Genomic DNA, 24038 nt, shown 5'->3' on the forward strand with positions numbered 1-24038 from the left:
AAGAAAGAGAGAGAGGGGCAGAAGGTATATTGGAGCAAATAATAGCAGAGAACTTCCCTAATGTGAGGAAGGAAACAGGCATCAAAATCCAGGAGGCACAGAGAACCCCTCTCAAAATCAATAAAAATACGTCAACACCCCGACATCTAATAGTAAAACTTACGAGTCTCAGAGACAAAGAAAACCCACCAATGTAAATCACCATACTGATGGTGAAAGGAGAGAAAAGGTACTATTAATTTGATCTGAGAAAGCATCTGCATTTGAAAAAGTTTAACCACTTTTGGTTTAAGAAATTTAGCAAAGCTGCATACCAAGAACATAAAGCAAATATGCTTAATAAATGAAATCTTAGATACTGTGATGGGTCAATTTTATGGGTCAACTTGGCTGAGCCAAGTTGAGTCAAACATTATTTTGGGTGTTCCTGTGAGGATGCTTTTTGGATGACATTAACATTTAAATTGGTAGACCACGTAGATTGCTCTCTCTAAAGTGGGTGGAACTCATCTTGGTTAAAGGCCTTGGTTGAAGAGAACAAAAAGCTGACCTTCCCTTCAGTAAGAGAGAATTCTCCTGACAGTCTTTGAACTAAAACATGAAGTCCTGCCTGATGGCCTTCAAATTGGGGCATCGGCTTTTCCTGGTTCTATGGAACTTTGGGCCTTCAGACATTAGCTATCTAGATTTTGGAACTGTCAAACTCCATAATCCCGTGAGCCAATTCCTTATGATATATCTAATATAAACACACGTGTTTGTGTATCCTATTGGTTCTGTTTTTCTGGACAACCTAATACAGATTCAGTTCTAAGACTGGGAAAAGGCAGGATGCCTGGGTGGCTCAGTCGTTAAGCATCTGCCTTTGGCTCAGGTCATGATCTCAATGTCCTGGGATTGAGTCCTGTGTCAGCTTCTGCTCAGCGGGGAGCCTGCTAGAGATCTCTGCCTGCCACATCCCCTGCTCGTGCTGACAAATAAATGAATAAAATCTTAAAAAAACAAAACAAAAGACTGGGAAAAGGCAAGTTTGCCTGCTATCACTTCTAAGTAACATAGCACTAGAGGTCCTGGACCATATTATAAAAGAAAGGACACTAAATTAACAGGAAAAAACTATTACTTGCAGATAATAGAATAAGAGAATTGATCAAGGGAGCTTACTACAAACAATGCCTTCTTCTATACCACAAAAGCAAAGGTGGAGGTGGATTCCCCATGAAGGGGGAAAACTGGTTTGTTGAGAAAAGTTGGAGGCCTTTCTCATACCATATTCCAAAGGAAGCTCTATATGGATTAAAGACCTCAAAATAAAAGATAAATGTATAAATTTAAGAAAATGAAGGAGATTATTTCTGTCATTTAGAGATGGAGGACACTTTTAAAACAACCCAAAAAGCACAAATACATGGGAGAAAAATTGATGGATTTGACCATTAAGCATTTCTGTTCAAGAAGGTTATCGATCAAGAGGATGTTTGTAATAGTTAAAACCAACAAAAGATTATCTGGAACCTCTTGCTAGCAGAGTAGACAAGTATGCCTAGGTCCACACTAGGCTTGAACTCAGGACCCTGAAATCAAGACCTGAACTGAAATCAAGGGAGGGATGCTTAACCGACTGAGCCACCCAGGTGCCCTATTTAAATTGAGATTAACAAAAATTAAGTAGAATAAAAATGTTGGCTCCTCAGTCATGCTAGCCACATTTTAAGTGCTCAAAAGTCACATGTAGTCTCCACACTATGATAAATCCTGAAACAAAATAATAAAAAAATATCAATATCCCGGGGAGCTGAAAGAAATTGAGGAATTCAACTTAGCATCACAGCAGTTCAACCTACTGGACAGTCCAGGTACATATTTCCATCACTGAAGTTCTACTGGACAATGTTGATATAGAGAAGGAACATTTGCAAAACAATGAAAAGAATTTAAAACAAAAAGTGAATTGGCAGGGAAGAAAGAACACCTGAATCACAAAAGCAGGAGCCTAACTAGTGGAAATGCATAGGGATAGGTATTTAAACTCATGAAACATAATAAAACATTTCCCACTCATCAGAAAAAGCAAAAATTAGAAACGTACATGTACTAATTTTGGGTAATGATACAGGGAAGTAGCATTGTAAATAGGAACAGATAAACTGGAAAGCAATCCTGGAATACTTAATTAAATTAAGTATGTGTAGGTCTGATTCTTGGCTACATGTGGCGGAGAAATTCTTACATAGGCCTACAAGTGAACACAAAGGGAGACAACTGGGAGCACTATTTATTATGATGGACTGGAGACAATTCAGGTGTTCATCATTAGAGGACTGCATAGACAAAATGTGATAAATACTATGGAATGTTACATAATGAGAAGGAATGACCTAGGACAATATGTAACAATGTACATAAGTCTTAACTACTTAATCTCAAACTTACTTTACTCCTGAATTTTAAAAGTCCACTGAATCATGACTAATTTATAAGTTGCCACGCAGTGTTAACAGACCTTATAATTCATACATTATAATGTAACTCTGTGTTGACATCATTATTCATTAAAGGTTTTTCCTGAATTGTTATAAATGTCAAAACAAAATATCAATATCCCAGAAATATGAAAGGAATTTAGGAATTCAACTTAGTGTTACAGCAATTTAAAAACCATACTAAGTTTTACGATTCTATGAACTCCATTCTTTCAAGTTCAATAATCCAATAAAAATTCAATTGTACCAAATTAAGGAAACATTAAAAATTTTATGATTGTTAACCTTTCTTAACCATAGATCATTTTAACAAAGTCTGTTGTGGGTATGCTATTGAATTTGGAACTAAATTTATATCTCAGCTCTTACAAATATTCAAGCTAATTATTTCAGAATGAATGTAGAATGACACTTTAATTAGTAATGCATCTCCTGGCAATTAAGATTCTCTTACTTGTCTCAGCAATTAAAATGGCAAGGCATATTATTAAGGTCCCATGATTCTTCATACCTCTTCCTGACAATTACTATGAGAAACATTAGAGGGATGATCACAGCTATAATCCATTCACTGAATATTTGGCAGCAGGATAAACACTTTCTCCTCCCTGCCTAGTAATTTTTCATTTCATGCATATTATCTATCAATCATTAATGCAATTTGTGCTCTGTATCACAAAGTTCAACTTTTCATTTTATATAATTTATTACAACCAATTGATTTTGTAGAAATGCAAGCTGCAGGAGTAATTTTAATTAAGAAATAATTTTTAACCCATTTATTCATGATATGACTTTAATGGTCAGAACATTAATGTGGTTGATGGTAGCAAAAATATCACTGCTGAAAATGAGACCTCTAAAACTACTCTAAATTGAATATATTAATATAATGAAGATACATGCACAAAATCGTTAATACTGCTGATAGGATCAGAGAATACAGAAGGACTTTCATTTTTAATTTTTAAATGCATAAATTTTTAAAAATATGAGGTAGACTTTTATGTCCTTTTTGATTATTCCCTTATAACTCATTTTTTATAATGCCTATTACTACTATAATATGAAAACATCTCAAAGTTACACAGAATATGTAATTCTATATCATAAAATTAAAACATGGCACCTAACACCTTCATTCTCTCAAATCTACTTAGTAAAGTCTAATGGTCAAACCTTTGACCAATATACATGTCTATAATTAAGTGTAAGTTTTGGAAACTGTAAAGAGATCTTATCAAAAGTCCACAACTGTGTCTTACTTAAGGTCAAGGCAAAGACTAAACTTACGGAAAACTTGTCTTCCTTTGAATAAAAAGGTGTATTTGTGTCCAAAGCTAAAAGTGGTATGGCAAAACATGATAAGCTTATCCATATTCTCTGCAGTATTTGCAACCTGAAACATCTTCCTGTTTTCTTGTAGCTATCTTATTCATTTTACACTAATTTTACTCATTTCGGGTCCACTCCTTATTCATTTTTTAAACTGAGGATTAAAGGACATACAACATTGGTTTCAGGTGTACAACAGAATGATTCAATACTTGTATATATTGCAAAATGATCACAGGACATCTGGTTAACATCCAGCACCTCACAGTTATGCATTTTTCTTGTGATGAGAACTTTTAAGATCTACTGCCTTAGCAACTTTCAAATATGCCAATAGTTATCTACACATGTAATTATGTATGTAATCTTTCCTGTATAATATGCTTTTCTCTAAATATATGATAATGTATCCAACTGTAAGATTCTTTTGTCTTCTTTGGCTTTTTACCACAATCGGAGGCAATGTATATTGTTGCAACTGGTGGTAAAACTTGAAAAAGGATAGCATTATTTTGTAAAGATAACATTTACATTGTCATCAATTCAGCAATTTTACTCAGGTACACTCTCAAGAAAAACAGCATATATTTCCCAGAAGATCTACACAAGACGCTTATAGTAGCACTGTCTCAAGTAGCCAAAATCTGGAAATCGCTTAAATGCCCATTTTGATAAAATCAATAAATTATCATATAGAGAAAGGCATATTATACAGGAAAGATTACATACATAATTACATGTATAGATAACTATAACACAGACCAAGGGTTAGGACATCTGATGTATAGGAGAGAGGAAAAAAAATGAATAGGCTTTAGTAGCAAGAGTGCACAGTATCAGCCTTCACGGTATAACATACCATCCTAAAACTTAGTACTTTAAAACATCACTTACCATTTTTCACAAACCTATTATTCACTAAGCACTACTACTGATCTGATCTGGGCTCTATCTACCTGACCCACTCATCAATCTATGGGGCAGCTCCAAATTGGCTAGCTGGCTTTGTTCATTTCGTGGGGGCTCACTCATGTCTGAGATCTCAGCCAGAACAGGGCTTATTCATTTCTGCTCCTATAGTGATCTAGCCCATATGTGTCCTCATGATGAAGGCAGAGAGCAGGAGAGGAAGTGAAAATGCATGAGTGCTTTTTTAAGCCTCTGCTTGCGCCAAGTTTGCTACTGTTCCAGGGGCCAAAGCAAGTCACATGGATGAGCCCAATGTTGGAAGGAACATATATGGCAAAAGATGTAGTTGAGGGAGTCCATTTATTGGATCCACTTACGGATGAATTTTTTAAATAAGCATATCTCTTCCTTCAACGTAGCAAAGGGAGTTCTGGCTGACTGAAGAGTTTTACGTAAGGAAGGTTCTAGGCAGACAGAAGGAAGGAAAGCCCACTCTTCTGGTATAAGACGACCCATGCGAAGATGATCAGTTCTCTCAAAACCAGGGGTGTGGGGACAAAATTACTCGGCAGTCAGTGGACAGTCCGCTCATGAGGAAGTTGAGAGAGAAGACAAATTACTTTTCTTGGCACATCCATACTAGTGTGGGAAAACATGTAACCTAGTACTAGACCCATACTAGGTTAAGTGAGAGTAGAAGAAATAGGGTTGAGTTAGTAAAAGCACGGTCGGGTATATGAACAGATTGATTTCGCCGAAGTTAGGGGTTTGCGCTGAGTACCTTAAGGAGAAGGGGTTGAAAAAAATTACATGGGCGGGGGGCACCTAGGTGGCTCAGTTGGTTAAACATCTGCCTTCAGCTCAGGTCGTGATCCCAGGGCGCTGGGATTGAGCCCCATGTCAGGCTCCCTGCTCAATGGGGAGTCTGCTTGTTCCTCTCCTTCTGCCCCTCCCCTAGCTTGTGCTCTCTCTCACAAATAAATAAAAATAAAACTCTTTAAAAAAAGAAAAAAGACTACATGGGGTTAGATTTTTGAAGAATTTGAATGCTGGGCCACAGAATGTGAATCTAATCCCATTAGCAATGGGAAGCACTAAAAATTTTTTGGCAGAAATATAAATAGTATTCCAAAATTCCTGAACAGTTTGGAAAACAGGTGAATACAGGCAGATCAGTACAAAAGTTACCGAAACAGGTTTTCTTTTTTTGGGGGAGGGGTGCGGGTAGAGACTGAATTAGGGTTGGGAGAAGGAATGGAAAAGGTTTGTCTGTGGGAAATACTATGGAGAGATAGGGATTAACTACTGTAAGTGAAAAGTGGTTAAAGACAAATCTAAAGACCTAACTGGCAAAAAGGTTACCTATCTCACAAAGGTGGAAATAGTGGATATTCAAATTTTCTGACTGATATTTGGTCTGCTGCTATATCCCTCTAACCCACGGTCAATTTTTAAAAATTTTTCAGAAGTACTGATATATGAAATAAGTAAAGGCACTAAAATATATATTCATATATTTTTATAAAGGCAACACATTGATTTTTAAAATCATGAAAATAAAATTTTCTTCTGATGTGGATATGAAGGATCCCAGGACGAGTGATTGGACATTTCAATACTTGCGAACTCTGTGCTCTCTGTTCATGCCATTAACACTGGTATTAATGTTAAAGTTGTGATGATTCTTTTTCTAATCAGAACATCCATCCATCAAGCTGAAACAAATTCATTTGCTATCTTCCTCATTATCAACTTAATGATTTTCAGGCATTTCAAACAGTCTTAATATGGAACCATGATTGTGATGTGATTTTTATGCCCCATTACCAATGCCCCATTCTGTTAGACTCTAGCTATGATCCTAAAGAGAGGATTAGGAAGTATTCCTTAGGACTGGATGTCCTTCATGAAAGTAGTGGAGTTGGGACTACTTTTGAAGAGATTTGATTGTTTCTGTATTCTCAGGTGTTGTTCTACCCATCCCTACTTTCCACTAACACCCGTTTTCTTCCCTTTGGATCGGTCATTACCACCCACCACCCCCACCCCAAACCTACTTTGCTGTCAGGGTCTTCCAAATGAGGCCAGCTTTGCAGCAATATATGTTGACCAAGTTCTTTTGCTACTACTGTGTTTCACTACTACCAAGCTTCATCCTGTCTTCTAGTTCTCGTACCCTTCAGGCTCCTAAATTTCTTCCTGCTTTGGACCCACACTAGGCTCTGACCCCTTTGCAATCTTTACACAAGCTGACAGCAGTCAGAGGTTCTTGGCTTGCTCCCTCTGCTCTACCACTCCCTCTCCTCTGATAGATCCCTGAGGCTTCCTGCCTCTGATGATCAAGGCACTAGTTTTTCTCTTTGTTCTTCTTTGTCAGTTGTTGGGGAGAATATTTTCAGGAAGTTTTTTGGGGGGGCCAATGTAAATGGAGTAAAAGTGTTCATGAAACAGAATTGACAGAATTCTGAAATAAATAGGACTGTCAAATCAGGAGTTACTATAGGAAAAAAGGTGAAAGACTTTTATTGATTCCACAAAGACAGTATAAACAGAGCTCAAATCTAGTTTTCTTTTTTGCCTTTAATAAGTACTGGTTATTTATCATTCTTGCATATGAACACTGTCCTACAGGTCTAACACATATCACAGAAATGGTCTAAATATAAAATGTTGGCAGGTAATAGGTATTAAAAAAATCTTTCTGCATCATAGTTAGGCAAAAAGCTATGAAAGGAAGCCTCCCTGCAGAGAATAAGGATTTTGAATTTCAAGTTTTTGGACAGGAATACATTTTTTTCTTAAGTCTTTAGATTTCTAGTCCTATAGAAGTCTTTGGACTAATAAAACCTACTGTAATTCCTCTGGAGAAATACTTTGAAGCATATTCCAACAAATTTACAGTGGTACCCATTAGATAATGCCATAATTTGAAGTTTATACCCAATCAATCCAACACTTCTTTTGAATATGAAAGAACTGTGAACATAAATTCTGCATTCTGTTCTTTCTTTGGAAAAGAAAACATTCACTCTAGAATTTAGCTTCTAATCAGTAGGCAGTTTTCTAAACAAACAAGGTATAAAAATAGCAGTAAGACAATGAAAATTTTTCTCAGGAAATTAGATTTGATGGGGGTGGGGGGGGAGCTAGTCAATAGCAACTCACCCAAATTGAGATAACATTCTAGTGGTGAGACAAGTAGCAGCCAATAAATATAATAGCAGGTAATGAGAAGAGCTTAAAGAATGAAGCCCGTTAGGAGAGAAAGCTGGAAGTGAGGGGGAAAAGGCACTATTCTGTGGAGGGTGGTGAGGATGGGCCCTTGCGCACTACAGCACATTTGATCAGACAACTGTCAAGTGTGGGGGCAGAGGTGGGGGAAGGGTTTCAGTGTCCGCCACTGGGAAGGGCCTGTACCAGGGACCAGCTGAGAACATTCAAGCAGCATCTTCAGAACCGCCATCTCAACGATGCCAAAGTCTCCCGGCGATTATTTTCATAAAACATCAGCATATTTAATTAGAGTAATTATTCAACTACACGAACGTCTTGGATGCTATGGTAACTACAAAACGCAAGGTTCTGAATAAGTACTGAGTCAACTTTTCAATCCCTCCTTAAATGAAGCACGTATAAAAAATTTAAAACACACAAAACTTACTTGGCATGTAAAAATTACTGAGATCAACAACTTATTCAAAAGTGGGCAGATTTTAATACCGCAACTAGCAAAACCTGACAGACGACTTAGAGCTAGAGAGGATCCATGCTTGTCCAATGATTTAAACAAGAAAATTAAAAGCAAAATTAGCCACTGCCCTAAAAACATATAAGACACCACTAGTTATTTAAAATAACAGGCTTTGAAAGCTTCTGCCATTTAAAAAATAAGTTTAGAACTTTTCCCTTTATTTTATAGCCCAGTGCAGTCCTAGCTTACTCTTCCTGCTTGCTATGAAATAATCTTCAGGTGTTTTGTTTTGTTTTTTTTAGAACTTGAGCTTAACTGAGCACTCTTATGTAATTTCTCCCTTTGGACATAGAGAAGGCAAAATAAAGTTAGCAGCAAAAAATACACACACAAGCTACCACCACCTACATCCATAATAGCTGTCAAATAAAAACACATTAAAGCCTAACAAAGCAGAGGGCCCTAATGGGGGACATAATTTTTATACTCTGAAAGAATTAGGATTTGCATGCCCTTTCCCCATCTGTCTTTGAGCATTTTCTTCCAAATAAAATCTAACAATGTGTTTAAAACTAGAAGGTTTTATTACAGTTCATGGGACTATAACTTTTTTTTTATTTTTTTTATTTTTTGGGGGGACTATAATTTTTTAACATAACATTTATTCTGATACTGATCGTTACTAGCTGATTGAGCACTTAGCCTACACAGGCACTGTGCTACATGCCTTAGGAGTACATCCCACTTCTTGCTCGGGACAATTCACCTTTAGAGCTGAGAAAAGTGAGGCTATGAGAAGTTAAGGAATTTGACCAAGTTTGCCTAAAAATGACAGGGCTCAAGTTTAAACCTAGGTCTAACTCCCGAAGCCTGTGTGTTTTTTTTTTTTTTTTAAAGATTTTATTTATTTATTTGAGAGAGAGAGAATGAGAGAGAGAGCACGAGAGGGAGGAGGGTCAGAGGGAGAAGCAGACTCCCTGCCGAGCAGGGAGCCCGACGCGGGACTCGATCCCGGGACTCCAGGATCACGACCTGAGCCGAAGGCAGTCGCTCAACCAACTGAGCCACCCAGGCGCCCCCCGAAGCCTGTGTTCTTAACCACTTTGTACCCTGCCTCCTATTTATGATATCCTTAAAGTGAATGACGTGGCTTGAAAATCATTTACCTGTTTCCATCCTATCCCAAGAATATGAACTATTGCTATCTTACTTTCCTTAGGACATCAAATTTTAGGTTTAAAATAAAACTGAAAAATTTCAGAGCTGGAAGAAAACTAAAAAAATTTTAGTGAGCTCAACATGCTGTTTTAAAGATGAAGAAACTAAGGAGCCACATACCTACAGACTCAGGGCACCCTGCAGGCAGACCTGGCTAGAGCCTAGGTCGCCCAGTCTAGGTCCCCCCTACTGCTCGGTAACAGTCCTCATGGGTGCCTGAGAAGGAGCAAGAGAAAGTTGTCAGAGGTGGGGGGTGAGTTGGAAATAGTGATTTTTTTTCTTTATTCATTTAATTGTTAATGGGGTTTCTAACACAGCTAGTTAAATCACACCGCAACAGGCTTACTTGTTTAAACTCCTGGAAACACCTTATTAGAATTACATGGAATGCTCCTGCTCAAAAAGCTTCATTTTTCCTTTTAAGACCACCTTTAATCTTTAGAGCATCCTTTTGGGATAAGGCAGGAAGAAAGGGAGGGGAATAACCTAGAGCCCAGCAAACGTCTCATCAGCTCAACTTATTATCAACTTATTTCACAGCTACAGGAAGCTTAGAAAAAAAGGTTCCACTACACATTCATCAACACCACCTGAGACCCAAGGCCCAGAACATTCTATAGCAACATTTAACAAAATGAGCAAAGATAGTATTTATCAGATCGGTAGTAAGACTTAATCCAAAAGTTTCTCTGCCATCCATTTCCTGACATGCACGTCTGAGTGTATTCTTCCGTGCATGATGGTTGCATGATGGGTGATAAATCCTGGAACAGTGTGTAGGCTAGTCTTATTATATCCCACAGAAACTAACCTCAAGGACTGGAAAGACTGACCCCCTCTACCCTACTCAAGATCAAGTGATAGGGTATTTTCAACCCTAGATTTGAACAAATCGTAGCTAGTGCCTATGTCTCTGATATTTTTTTTTAAAGGAATGGATTTTGAGGAGAAAAAAATATGGGGCAGAGAGGTATAGAACAGAAAATACAAATGTAAGCTGTTTTACTAATTGTTTTATTGCCACAACAAATTCGTACAGAGAAGGACCTGTACAAAACACAATAAAGTTTCAAAGATTGAGGTGTTCCCTTAGACAAGGCTAAAAATTTCAGTCTCTGGTATTTGGAATTTGGGCTGCAGTCCTTGTTCTTGGATGGATCACTGGGTGTGTGACACAGGCCATGCTTTTAACCAGACTGAAATAGCAGAATGGCCAGTTGGCCCAGGTAGGAGCAGATGAAGTGTTTGGTTTCATGGGTCACACAACTACCAAAGTTCCTTCCTCGCCATGACGCAGGGCCAGGAGGGGTTGTACTCCTTAGTATGGTCCACAAGCGTCTTCTCTACATCCTATTCCGCCAAGGCCCGAGCAGCACACTCCACCCAGCCCTGTTGTAGCTCCTCTGACACACTGGCATTTCTCATCATGGCCTTTCGGTCTTTGTTTTGTTTCATATTTTAATTATTTAATGTTTATTTTTCCTTCTTTTAGTGTCTCAACTCAAACATGCTTTCTTTAGGGTTTTATCAGTAGCTAAAACACATCATTACTGTGAGCTAGCCAGCGATTCCTGCAAGCATGTTGTACACATTAAGATACTACTTCTCCAAATATGAAAAACCCACAGCAAACATCATACTCAATGGTGAAAAACTGAAAGCTTTTCCTCTAAGATCAGGAATGAGACAAGGATGTGTACGCTCACCACTTTTACTCAACACAATACTGGAAGTCCCAGCCACAGCAGTCAGACAAGAAATAAAAGGCATCCAAATTGGTAAGGAAGAAGTAAAACTATCAGTATTTGCAGATGATGTGATAGTACATAGAGGAAAACCCTAGAGACTCAACCAAAAAACTACCAGAACTGATACATGAATTCAGTAAAGTTGCAAGATACAAAATATACAGAAATGTGTTGCATTTCTATACAACAAAGTAGCATAAAGAGAAATCAAGAAAACAATCCCATTTACAATTGCATCAAAAAATACCTAAAAATAAACAACCAAGGAGGTTAAACATTGGTACTCTGAGAACTATAAAACAATCATGAAAGAAACTGAAGAGGACACAAACAAATGCAAAGATATTCCATGCTCATGAATTGGAATATTGTTGAAATGTCTATAGAAAAAAATCTACAGATTCAGCGCACTCCCTATCAAAATACCAACAGCATTTTTCATAGAGCTAGAATACTAAAGTTTGTATGAAACCACAATAATCTGATTTTAAAGTGGACCTGAAGAGATGTTTTTCCAAAGAAGACATACAGAAAAGACATTTTCTAAAGACATGAAAAGACGCTCAGCCTCACTAATCATCAGGGAAACACAAATCAAAACCACACTGAGATATCACCTCACACCCGTCAGAATGGGTAGTATCAAAAAGAAATCAGCGTTGGCGAGGGTGTGGAGAAAAAGGAATCCTCACGTACTCTTGGTAGGAATGTACATTGGTGCAGCCACTGTGGAAAATAGTACTGAGGTTCCTCAAAAATTAAAAATAGAAATGCCACACAACCCAGTAATTTCAGTACTGGGTACTTACCTAAAGAAAATGAAAATATTAATTTGGAAAGATTTACATACTCTATGTTTATTGCAGTATTACTTATAATAGCCAAGAGATGGAAGTGACCCAAGTGTTGGATAACGAAAATGTGGTATCTATATACAAAAGATTATTATTCAGCTATAAAGAATGAGATCTTGCCATTTGTAGCAACATGGATGGATCTAGAGGGTATTATGCTAAGTGAAATAAATCAGAAAAAGTCCAATACATTTCACTTATATGTGGAATCTAAAAAAAAGAAAAAGAAACAAACAGAAAAAACTCAGATTCTAAAATACAGAGAACAAACTAGTGGCTCCCAGAGGAGAAGTGGAGAACAGGATGAGTGAAATAGAGAGGATTACGAGGTACAAACTGCCAGTTATAAATAAGTCACAGAGATGAAAGGTACAGCATTACACAATATTGTGGTAACATTATACGGGGACAGATGACCACACTTATCATGATGAGCACTGAGTAAAGAATTCTTAAAGCTATGATGTACACCTGAAACCAGTATGTTAATTATATTGCAATAAAAAAGTACTCTTCCTCTCAATCTATGAAGAAACCGAAGCACAGAGAGGTTTCATAACTTTCCCAGGATCCCATAGCTATTAACCGGTAGAGCCAGGATGTGAAGGCAGGTGGTCTGGCTCCAGAGCTCATGCTCCTAAGCCATGCTGACCCTTTAAATATTGGATGGACAGGAGCCCTTCAAGACTCTCCTTAAGGAATCCTCTCAAATGAATTTCCCTAACAATCAGATTTTTAGGTACAACAAATTTACCTATTTTTAATTAGAAGAAAACCTATTTGATCTTTGATTACTGCATTCGTTCATCATAACAGCAAAATCTGGAAAATAAAGAAAATTTCACTCATAGTAGCATTTTTCTATTTAGTGTATTTCATTTCTCAAGTTTTATATGCATCTCTTTTCTTTTTTTTTTTTTTTAAGAGAGGGAGGAGGGGGAGGGGCCAAGGCAGAGGAAGAATCTTCAGCAGGCTCCATGCCAAGCGTGGAGTCCGACGCAGGGCTCAATCTCACAATTCTGAGATCATGACCTAAGCCGAAATCAGGAGTTGGACACTTAACTGAGCTACCCAGCTGCCTCTATATCCATCTGTTTTTTACTACTACTATCAGAATAGAAGCAATTCTATAACTATAGTGTATTTTTCAGACTAACTTTACATAAAAGCAGCCTGATGTTTCAGTCTTCATACTTCCTTTTCTTGTCTTGAGAAGATTCAAATAAACCCCAAATGTCTTATCTTCCCAGGTGTCCTCCCTTCTGCCAGCTCTATTCACCCTAAACTCTGCACATTCTCTCTGCGCAGGCACACCATGGGATGAGTGCCATATGCTCCTGGAGGGGTGAGGGAGGAAATGATAAATCATAAATTTCTGAAGGGGCCAAATTCCCTAGTTGGACATCCCCTTCAGCAGTCGATGAAAGCAGGCCAGGACAGGTGTGGTGAGTCACCGACATTAGTGACAGAACTGGGACAAGGACAAGGGTCCTGGCTCTTACTACAACTGTCACTGCTCTGTCCTCCATCTGTACACCATTCAACTACACAAGTCAGAGGAAGGAACTAAAAGATTTTAAATAAAGTCCAAATCTTTCCTGACCTCCCACAATGCTCAACAAGCCCAAGATTTTGCTTTATAAACTCAGTGTTAATATTTTAAAACTTCTGGATGCATGCAAAGAAACAAAAAGTACTATTCTGTCAGTACCTAGTACAAAAATTTTATGGTAAGGCAGCAATTGAGATGGTACTGACCTATTATAATCCTGTATGCTGTTTATAAAATTATATAGTATTCCTAAATAGTTTTCACTATAATTTTTTAAATGCCCCAAATTAATTTGGATAACCTATGAATATGGTCTGTCTGTTCTGAAAGAAAATTTTAAAAGACCTCATATTCTACTTTTAATTACTTGGCTTGATTTCCTTTTAGATGCTCAGATAGGACACTGAAGGATACCTGAAAGCAAAAGAGTGTAGTTATTTGATTCATGAAAAAGAAGAAAATAACATAGGTTAAAATATTACGCCCTGGAGAAAACTCTTGAGAGTAAAAGGGTGTTGAACAGAAAGCTGCACTGAAGCTTAAAGGCAAACTAATTTATTACAGGAGAAATCAGAGAAGTTTTACAAAGAGTTAGAAGTTAAAACATCTAGTTTAGTGATTATTAAAGCCATGCTTGAAAATGTTTCTACCATACTAATTATTACACAATTAGTCACTAGTAAATTAAAATGAAACGAAGTTCTTAATGATTTAAGTTAGCATATAGGAAGGGACATGAATATAAGGCATTTGGAAAAACAAAGTTGGCTTTAGGGCTTACTCTTTTTTATCATTCTGTAACAGTTACGCTGATGTTTACAAAGTATCACAGACAGACTTCTCTTCTGGAAGCTGAAAGCTGTGTTTGGGAAAAAAATTATTAAGAACCTAGCAAAATACTTTTGTCAGAAGTTTTGGCAAGGCATTAAGAAGTGGGATTTCTATGAAATTAGAATAAGTCAGAATAAGGTAAATTCACATTGGGAAGGCAAACAGACCTACATATAGGTTCAAATGTCAAAACACAGTTATTTTAGGCAAGGACATGTAGGAAAATCATTCTAAAAAGTCAACTTAAATTGAGAACTTTTTCCAGGGAAAAAAAACAGACCTGTACTTTCTGTAAGGCCTGGATCTTCTCAGCAAACGCCACCTTGACAAAAGTAAGATCTTCCTTCCCTTTGATCATGGACTATCCCCTAAACAAATTGCAGATCATAAACCTTAAAATCATCAACAGTGCAGTTTTATTAGAGTGCAGTCATTTCATTTTATGAGCAAATGCCAAGTTTGACAGCATGACACCCCAGCCCCTGAATGCATGGCTGGTCGGCTCTCTGGGAAAGCACGGGACAATAATAATACAGACAGCGTGGTGCTTATGCTGTTCTTCCGGCTGGAAGCTGAACTATTGTGTCTCCCCTGAAGCAAGAAACAGGCCTAGTGCCTTTTAAATCTTTATGATATAAATTAACAGAGACTTTTATAAATGACAATTACAAAATATTTCAGTACATCTGTTTAATCAACAAATGTTTAAAGAGCCAAGCATGATTCTGCTACAAAGAGAAACAGGAGATTTATGGGACAGTGCTTTGGCTAACATTTTATCTTCCCAGTTCTTAACTGTGACAAAACTATTATACAGTTATACACTCACGAAATTTTTATTTATTTTTTCCTATAAAATAATCAGCTGCATGCAGACCTCGGATAGATCCAGATCATCTGCCTTTACGTATTTGTGACAGTTTAATTTTCTTCTTTCTCCTTTACCATTGTAGAATTGTCATAAGAATCATTTGTTTTATTTAGTTCCATTTTATTTTACCTTTCTTTTGACTGAAAAAATAACACCTGATTTAGGAAAATGTTATTTAATAAAAACAGGAATGGTATTCTGGGATTTAAGTTAATACTGTTACTTAGCCACTAGGCTATGCTAAAGGACAGTCCATTTGTTCAAGAACACTTCTGTCTTCCAGCCACCCAAAAAAGGAGGAAAATAAATTTAAAAACTGGATATGAATTATTTAGCCATTCAAAACCTAGCTGGTAATTCATTTAACAGATATATATGAGTTTATATAATTAGTCTATAGGACATATTCCCAAAGAATAAATGAGCCCTTTTTAAAAAATCAAATCTGTCATGTGGTAATGTCCAGTTTGGTTTTAAAAGAATGAAATCATCTTTATGTTTATTTTATTCAAAATAAATATATTTTCATTTACATGTAGTCAATCCTATTTTTTAATAGTCATGGACTGATTAATTATCAGAGAAATATGAGCTTTTTATCAGATATATTTTTCTGCTTATAAAAAGTTTTTTTTTAATTTTTTTGTTGTATCACCATACATTACATCATTAGTTTTTGATGTAGTGTTCCATGATTCATTGTTTGTGCATAACACCCAGTGCTCCACGCAGAACATGCCCTCTTTAATACCCATCACCAGGCTAACCCATCCCCCCACCCCCCTCTCCTCTAGAACCTGTTTGTTTTTCAGAGTCCATCGGCTCTCATGGTTCGTCTCCCCCTCCGATTTACTTCCCTTCATTCTTCCCCTCCTGCTATCTTTTTTTTTTTCTTAACATATATTGCATTATTTGTTTCAGAGGTACAGATCTGTGATTCAAGTCTTGCACAATTCACAGCGCTCACCATAGCACATACCCTCCCCAATGTCTAACACCCAGCCACCCCATCCCTCCCACACCCTAACCACTCTAGTAACCCTTAGTTTGTTTCCTGAGATTATATAAAAAGGTTTTTATCAGATCTATTTTTCTGCTTATAAAAAGGTTATTTAGGGCACCTGGATGGCACAGTTGGTTAAGCCACTCAGGTCATGATTCTGGAGTCCTGGGATCGAGTCCCACATCGGGCTTCCTGCTGGCAGGGAGTCTGCTTCTCCCTCTGACCCTACCCCCTCTGTGCTCTCTCTCTCACTCTCTCTCAAATAAATATTTTTTTTAAAAAAAAGGTTATTTAAAAAGGCAACAGTTGAGAACCAAACACATTTGTTTTAGATATTTTTCATATTAAAATTATACTCTATTCTCTAACTTGTGTTTAGAACCCTTTGTATTTCAACTTAGGAATGCAACTTACTGCCATTTTTTCCTTAAAACTCTAAGGACCATACTACTATTTTCATCATCATTATTATATTAATACCTATCCTTGACTGCATACTGGGGGGGGGCACTGAGATTCAAACAGGTCTAAGAAACTCACAGTGCAGTTGGGGACACAAAAAATAAACACTGATAAAATATATTGAAGGCCCACACAGGTGCTATATATATATATATATGTGATGAATATTCATTACATGTTATAATAGTTCACATAAGAGATGCCCACATTCTTAGAACATCCAACAGGTTTTTATAACTAAAGACCCAGAGGATTTCAAAGTCTAGTTCTCAAAAGTGCTCTGAAGATAAAAATCCATAACCCTCCCAATTTATTGTTTAATCCACTTGACAAGTCTATCTATAAGAGGGGTCTGCCATATTTTAAAGATAAATTAATCTTTTTTTAACTTGACTTGTCTCTTTTTCAATTATTCATTACTCATCTATTAATTATTCATTATCGGATGAATTATTGACAGAACACAACCCAGCCCCAAAGCAAAATGCTATTAATCTACTACTCATATCCTATTATCGCTTTGGCATATGATAGAGTACTTGGAAGAAAAAGGTTAGTGGACTTTCTCTTCTTAAATGTAATTAAGTTCAGTAAAATCCATTTATGAGACACTGCAGAAAAAAGATGAATACAGTTATGATGTACGTCAAATCATGTTTGCCCATATACACAGGGGTGATATTTAAAATATTTATGTGTTTCCACAAGCACCAAGGAACCCAAACAGCTGCTTGTGCTAAAGCACCTGTACCTGCCCATAGGGATAAACTGCCATGACAGCAACGCTGAAAACCTTTAATTCTGGTTGATCATCATCATCATCATTATGTCCAATATGGACATTAGTTTCTACTGAATCTCTATTATGAAATGTGATATTCCTGATTATGCTGCATAACATACAAACTAGCAGGACAGCATCACATGTATTTTCAGTTCTAGAACTCCTTCCTTTTACATACTATAAACTGCAGAGATACCTGAATGTCTAGAATTGCCTATTGGTATCTTTTAGGAATGGCAGATAATAATTCATGTGGCTGGATCTAAAGCATTCCTGATCTGAATCCAAGGTGAGTTCTTGGGCTTTCTATATTAAATTGAGAGGCTATTTTGAGATTACAATTTTCTTTAGTGATCCCCTTCACCGGTTAGTCTTTGACAGAAGTCAACTCCAGACCCATCCTGGGGTTCCTGACTTAGTCAAGGGCTCAGAGATAAGATAAAAACCAGTTCTCCTTCAGTGTAAAGGATTAAAAAAAAAAAAAAAAAAAGGGAAAGGAAAACAACCAACCAAAAAATCAAGTCTTGGCAGGGGCTGGACTGCCCCACCTGCCCTGGAGCATTCTAAAGGAAGAAGTTGCCAAAGAGGAGAGCAGGGCTTTCTTCCCACAGAAGTGAAAGGCTGCAGACTTGCCATGTGCCCAACCTCCTGTTTAGTGTCTTGGTTCTTGGGACACTTTGAAGGCTCCAGGGGTATTCATCATGGTGATGGCCATGATGGTGCCCTTCATCAAAAGAGACTGATATAAAAATAGTAGAGAAATAACTGCAGTGCCTGGACTATATGTTCCTTTATGCCTAACTCTAGACTCTACTAGTCTCTAAGCACTTTAGGGTGGTAATATTCTCACTCTCTATGCCAGCTGTACCCAACTTATCCTCACTGGCTAAAAGTCCTTCCAGAACTCTTTATTGACCATGGATATGCTATGTCATGTGACTGGGATGCCCTTCCTCCTCATTGCCCACCCAAATTCATATTTCAAGTTTCATCTCAAAAGTCAGGTGTCTTGTGAGATTTTCATGACTAACTGCACCTAAAATCAGAAGTGTTCTTTCCACCAGTTCCCATTTGTCTCTTGAGGTTTGTTCCAGAAGGAACAGAGTAAGCGCTCAACACATGCCTGCTAAATAAATCAATGGTGAGCAGGTAGAGGGAGGAATGAGAAGAACTCTAAATATTAAATCCCAGGAACTCCATCTCCATTATGAGCTGAGTCATGGCTAGCCTTTAGTTTGTGTTACTACACTGAAGATGCCATAATGTGGGCTACATTTTCCTTTCAAAGAGCCCACCCTCTGAGCTGTTCTTCCCATCAGTGAGCCTCGTTCTGATGCTGCTTACACACTGCCCATCCAAACCAAGGAAGCAATGTAGCCCTCAGTCCCTGTTAGTCATCCAAAGAATCCTTATCTTATTGACTCATCAGTTAACTCCGCCGCAGTGCTGGTGATCTGGCTCCAAAGCCAGCAGACGGCACCTCTCCATACGGGAATGCACGTTCTTAGACTCTTATGTTGGTCGCTAATCTCAGAGGGAGCCATTTTAGCAACTGCTTCTCTCCATTGTGAAAAAAGGTTGCATTCCTTCCTAATAACTAACAGCCCTGTGCTGGGATTTGACTGTAGTGAGTCCTACAGGGTTCATGTGAGAAAGACCCAGGTTTTTAAAGAACTCATTTTATTGTATTCAAGAGTTCAGGCCTGTTACCTCACCAACTACAAGGGAAAAAGAACCCTGGTTGAGATGAGGGCTGACCCCGGCGCACGGTAGTCCCCAGGAAACAGGCTTACCCAGCAGCATCAGTTCCTCCAGGAGTGATGCCATTTTCCACTCACACACTGGATGAACACTCACATCCCTCCCTGACAAAACTTGCACAGCTTCCTGGGGTTGTATCTGAATGACATTTTAGCTTTAATCTATTTTATGTAAGTTTATTTCTGGAGACCTGAATGCTATGCTAGTTTGAACCATCATTATATTTTGGAAAGTATCTCTTAGAGTTTATCTCCATCTATCACTACTCTTCATCAATATAAATGATGTAGAATACCACTGCAATCGATTACCAATATTTTGTTAGTATAGAAGCAGTTATCTTAACTAAATACCCATGTATTTAGATAAGAAGGTATCTAGGAGTTTAAAAAATTAAGTTATTCCATAAATGTCATTTTTGGGGAAATTCCATGATATACTTACTGGCTCTGTCAGTAAACTGACAAAAGAGATACACTGAAATTAAATCCAGTAATTCAGGAGAAAAAGATCTTCAAGTACACACTCACCCACTATGTTTCATATGTGGTGGTTTATCCATTCGCACTGCTAATTTGATTTTTAAGTCAGAGTCCTGGCTATTTTTTGGAACTACCATTCGGTGCAACTCAGCTGACTTGGAGCTATTAGAAGTTGGGTATAATATCACCTGCAAAAGACAAAAAAGAAAGAAAACATTTAAGTGCACAATACAGTGTCTAATGATTGGAACGGAAATCTTTTCTCTGTTTTCCTGTTTAAAGAGAAGGTATCATGCCCAAATGTGTCTAAACCATTTGACTCCCACCACAACAGATGGGTTTTCAATACAGACTCATTTATCTTTTTGACAAATACGTGTTTTCATATTATCACATAACGAGTTTTCCTCCTGTGTCACTTCATAATGAGGTAAGAGCACAAAGGCTCCAGCTGAATTGACAGCTGAGAAATACTTGTTAGACACCTGTAATTTCAAGACTATTCTAAACTCCTCAGGACAAAAGTTCAGAAAGAAGTATTTTTTGAAATTATAGATAGCATGTTTAAAAAAGTAAAACCAATTATTTTAGGCAGCAAAACTGTAACTCATATTTTAATATTTTTATTGTAAAATAGTATTAAAGGAAATAAACTCAATTAGAGATGGAAAAGACTGACATCATAGCACATTTTCTGCCTTAGGTCACTACCAAAGGATTTTCTCCCCTGATAACATGTTTTAGAAACTATGAGAAACTATGACTGAAACAAAATAATTTTTAACAAAACCTCCAAATTACCATGTGATTATTTCAGAACTCTACAGCTTCACAAAGCCAACACAGAAGAAAAGCTTACTCTTCATATACAAGCCTACCTCATCTTAGTGCATTTCACTTTCTTGTTCTTCCAAGATACTGCATTTTACAAGCTGAAAGTCTGTGGCAACCCTGCGTTGAGCAGGCCTACTTGAAACCTCACGTCCCATCACATTTTGGTAATTCTCAAAATGTTTCAAATTTTTACATTATTATATTTGCTATGGTGATCTGTGATCAGTGAACAACTGTGATGTTACTATTCCAACTGTTTGGGGGCATCACAAACCATGCTCACGTAGGACAGCACACTTAAATTTGCGTTTATAAATGTGTGTTTTCTGACTGCTCTACTAATTGATTATTACGCTGTCTCTCTCCCTCTCCTTGGGTCTCCCTATTCCCTGAGACACAATAATATTGAAATTAAGATACTAACCTTACAATAACCTCTGAGTGTTCAAGTGAAAGGAGTCACGTGTCTCACTTTAAATAAAAAACTAGAAATCACTAAGCTTAGTGAGGAAGGCATGTCAAAAGCCAAGATAGGCTGAAGGCTAGGTCTCCTGGGCCATGTTGTCATTGCAAAGGGAAAGTTCTTGAAGGAAATTAAAAGTGTACTCTAGTGCATGCATCAGGGATAAAAAGCAAAACAGCCTTATTGCTAATACAGAGAAAGTTTTAGTGGCTGAGAGAAGATCAAATAAGCTACAATATTCCCTAGAACCAAGGCTTAATCCAGAGCAAGACCCTAACTCTCTTCAATTCTATGAAGGCTGAGAGAGATAAGGAAGCTGCAGAAGGAAAGTCTGAAACTAGCAGAGGCTGGTTCATGAGGTTTAAGGAAAGAAGCCGTCTCCATAACATAGAAGTACAAGGTGAAGCAGTTAGTGCTGATGTAGAAGCCACAGCAAGTTATCTGAAGATCTAACTAATAAAAGTGGCAACATTAAACAACATATTTTCAATGTACATGTACAATTTTCAATCAAACAGTATTCTATTGGAAGAAGAGGTCATCTTAGACTTTCATAGCTAGAGAGGAGAAGTCAATCACTGGCTTCAAAGCATCAAAGGGACAGACAGACTCTTATTAAGGGCTAATGTAACTGTTGACCTTAAATTGAGGCTAAGACTCATTTACCTACCATTCCAAAAATCCTAGGGCCCTTAAAGAATGATACCAAATCTGCTCTGCTTGAGCTCTATAAATGGAATAACAAAGTCTTGATAACAGCACATCTGTTTAAAACAAGGTTTACTGGCTATTTTAAGTCCACTGTTGAAGCCTACTGCTCAGAAAAAAAAAAAAAAAGGTTTCTTTCAAAATATTACAATGAGATTAATGTTCTTTCCATGCTTGCTAACACAACGTCTATCCTGCGGCCCATGGATCGAGGAGTGATTTTCACTTTGAAGTTCTATGTAAGAAACACATTCCATAAGGCTAAAGTTGCCATAGATAATGACTCCTCTTAAGGAATCTAGGCAAGGTAAAGAGAAACCTTCTGGAAGGGATTCACCATCCTAGACGCCATTAAGAACATTTATGATTCACAGGAAGAGGTCGAAATATCAACAGTAGCAGGAGTTTGGAAGAAGTGGATTCCAATTCTCCTGGATGATTTTGGGAGGTTTCAAAACTTCAGTGGAGGAAGTAAGTGCAGATGTGGTGGAAACAGCAAGAGAACCAGAAGTAGAACCTGAAGATATGACTGAACAACTATTCCTTGAGTTACAACAATATTGAAATTCCGCCAACTAGTTACCCTGCAATGGCCTGTAAGTGTTCACATGACAGGCAGAGTCACTCAATACAGGGCTGCAGCGTCCTGGTAACCTTTAGCAGGTAAGAAGGTACTTCTTGTGGAAGTGGTCTGAGATGGAATCTACCCCTGATGAAGATGCTGTGAAGACTGCTGAATTGACAACAAAATTTTTAGAATATTACACAGACTTAGTTGGTAATGCAGTGGCAGGGTTTGAGAGGATTGATTCTAATTCTGAAGGAAGTTCTACTGTTTGTAAAATGCTAGCAAACAGCATCGCATGCTTGAGAAATTGTTCGTGAAAGGAAGAGTCCATCAATAACAGCCAACTTCATGTGGTCTTAATTTAAGAAGTTACCATGGCCACCCTAACCTTCAGGAACCACCACCCTGATCAGTCAGTGATCATCGACATCAAGGCAGGATCCTTCACCAGCAAAAAGATTATGATTTCCTGAAAGCTCAGATGATGGTTAGCGTTTTTAGTAATAAGTGTTTTTTAATTAAGGTACTTACTTTTTAAAGACAATGTTATTGCACACATAATACAGTATAGTGTAAACATAACTTTTATATGCACTGAGAAACCAAAAAACTCATTTGACTCACTTTATCAGGATATCCATTTTATTGCAGAACTCTGGAACTAAACTCATAGTAACTCTGAGGAGTGCCTGTACATAAAATGATATATTTTCCCCACTTTAGTCAGTCATAACATTATTTAGACACGGCCTATATCCAAGCCTTGATGTTTTTTAAATGGGAGAACTATCTTCTGAAGGATAAAGATATGAAATGCAGTGTGTATATTTTAAGCCACTCTTATTTTATACCAATGTGAAAAGTCAACCAACCTGAAATTTCTATGTAAATGGAAGAATTATAAACATGCTCAGGTATGGTAAAATGTTCTTACAAACAAAACATGGCAACTGAATTTGGCATGCTCTGCCAAAACACAAAAGTCTTCACTTCCATGGATAAGTGGAACTATTCAGAGAGAAATTTTCAAGCAAAGCTCTTTTTCTCTCTAGGAAAGACAACAGTCATAAAAGCTACTTAAACTATTCTCAACTTCCAAGTTGTTAAATGCAACTACTATTTTGAGACTTTTCTCAAGCCTATCCTAAAAGCCACAGCTGACGTGAATCCAGCTTATCTATACACTTGAGCATATAAAGGCACATCCAGCAACACATAAAATGGCATTTGTGATATTTTAAAAAAAATGGTATTATAGAATTAGTCCTTTCTGACGGCTAAAATATCCAGTGGAATATTTTACAGATTCTTTCTTAAATGAGAGTTAAAAAAAAAAAAAGTGATAATTTTTGGCTCAAACCAGTAGACAAAACAATGTTATTATCAACTTAGGGGAAGATTCCAAAAAAGAAACAAAGACTAAGAGCTGCATCTCGCTCTCTGAAGCTATATAGCTGCCATTCCCCTAGCGGTTCTGGAAA

The 24038-nt window shown here is 37.4% G+C and overlaps 1 protein-coding gene and 1 pseudogene across 4 annotated transcripts in view; both read right to left on the reverse strand.

The window, feature by feature from the left end:
• Positions 1–24038, reverse strand: part of CADPS2 (calcium dependent secretion activator 2) — a 508166-nt gene that overhangs the window by 203521 nt on the left and 280607 nt on the right. For all 4 annotated transcript variants that reach the window (XM_073899136.1, XM_025865736.2, XM_073899137.1 and 1 more), the window contains exon 8: positions 20033–20172. In XM_073899136.1, coding sequence (XP_073755237.1) covers positions 20033–20172 — 140 coding nt within the window. The remainder of the gene's footprint in view (positions 1–20032; positions 20173–24038) is intronic.
• LOC112818615 (dynein light chain 1, cytoplasmic-like) lies at positions 10824–11091 on the reverse strand (annotated as a pseudogene).

This window comes from Callorhinus ursinus, unplaced genomic scaffold, assembly GCF_003265705.2.
Source record: "Callorhinus ursinus isolate GAN/ISIS: 27379988/994484 unplaced genomic scaffold, GSC_fseal_2.0 scaffold12, whole genome shotgun sequence".
NCBI classification, from domain to species: Eukaryota; Metazoa; Chordata; class Mammalia; order Carnivora; family Otariidae; genus Callorhinus; species Callorhinus ursinus.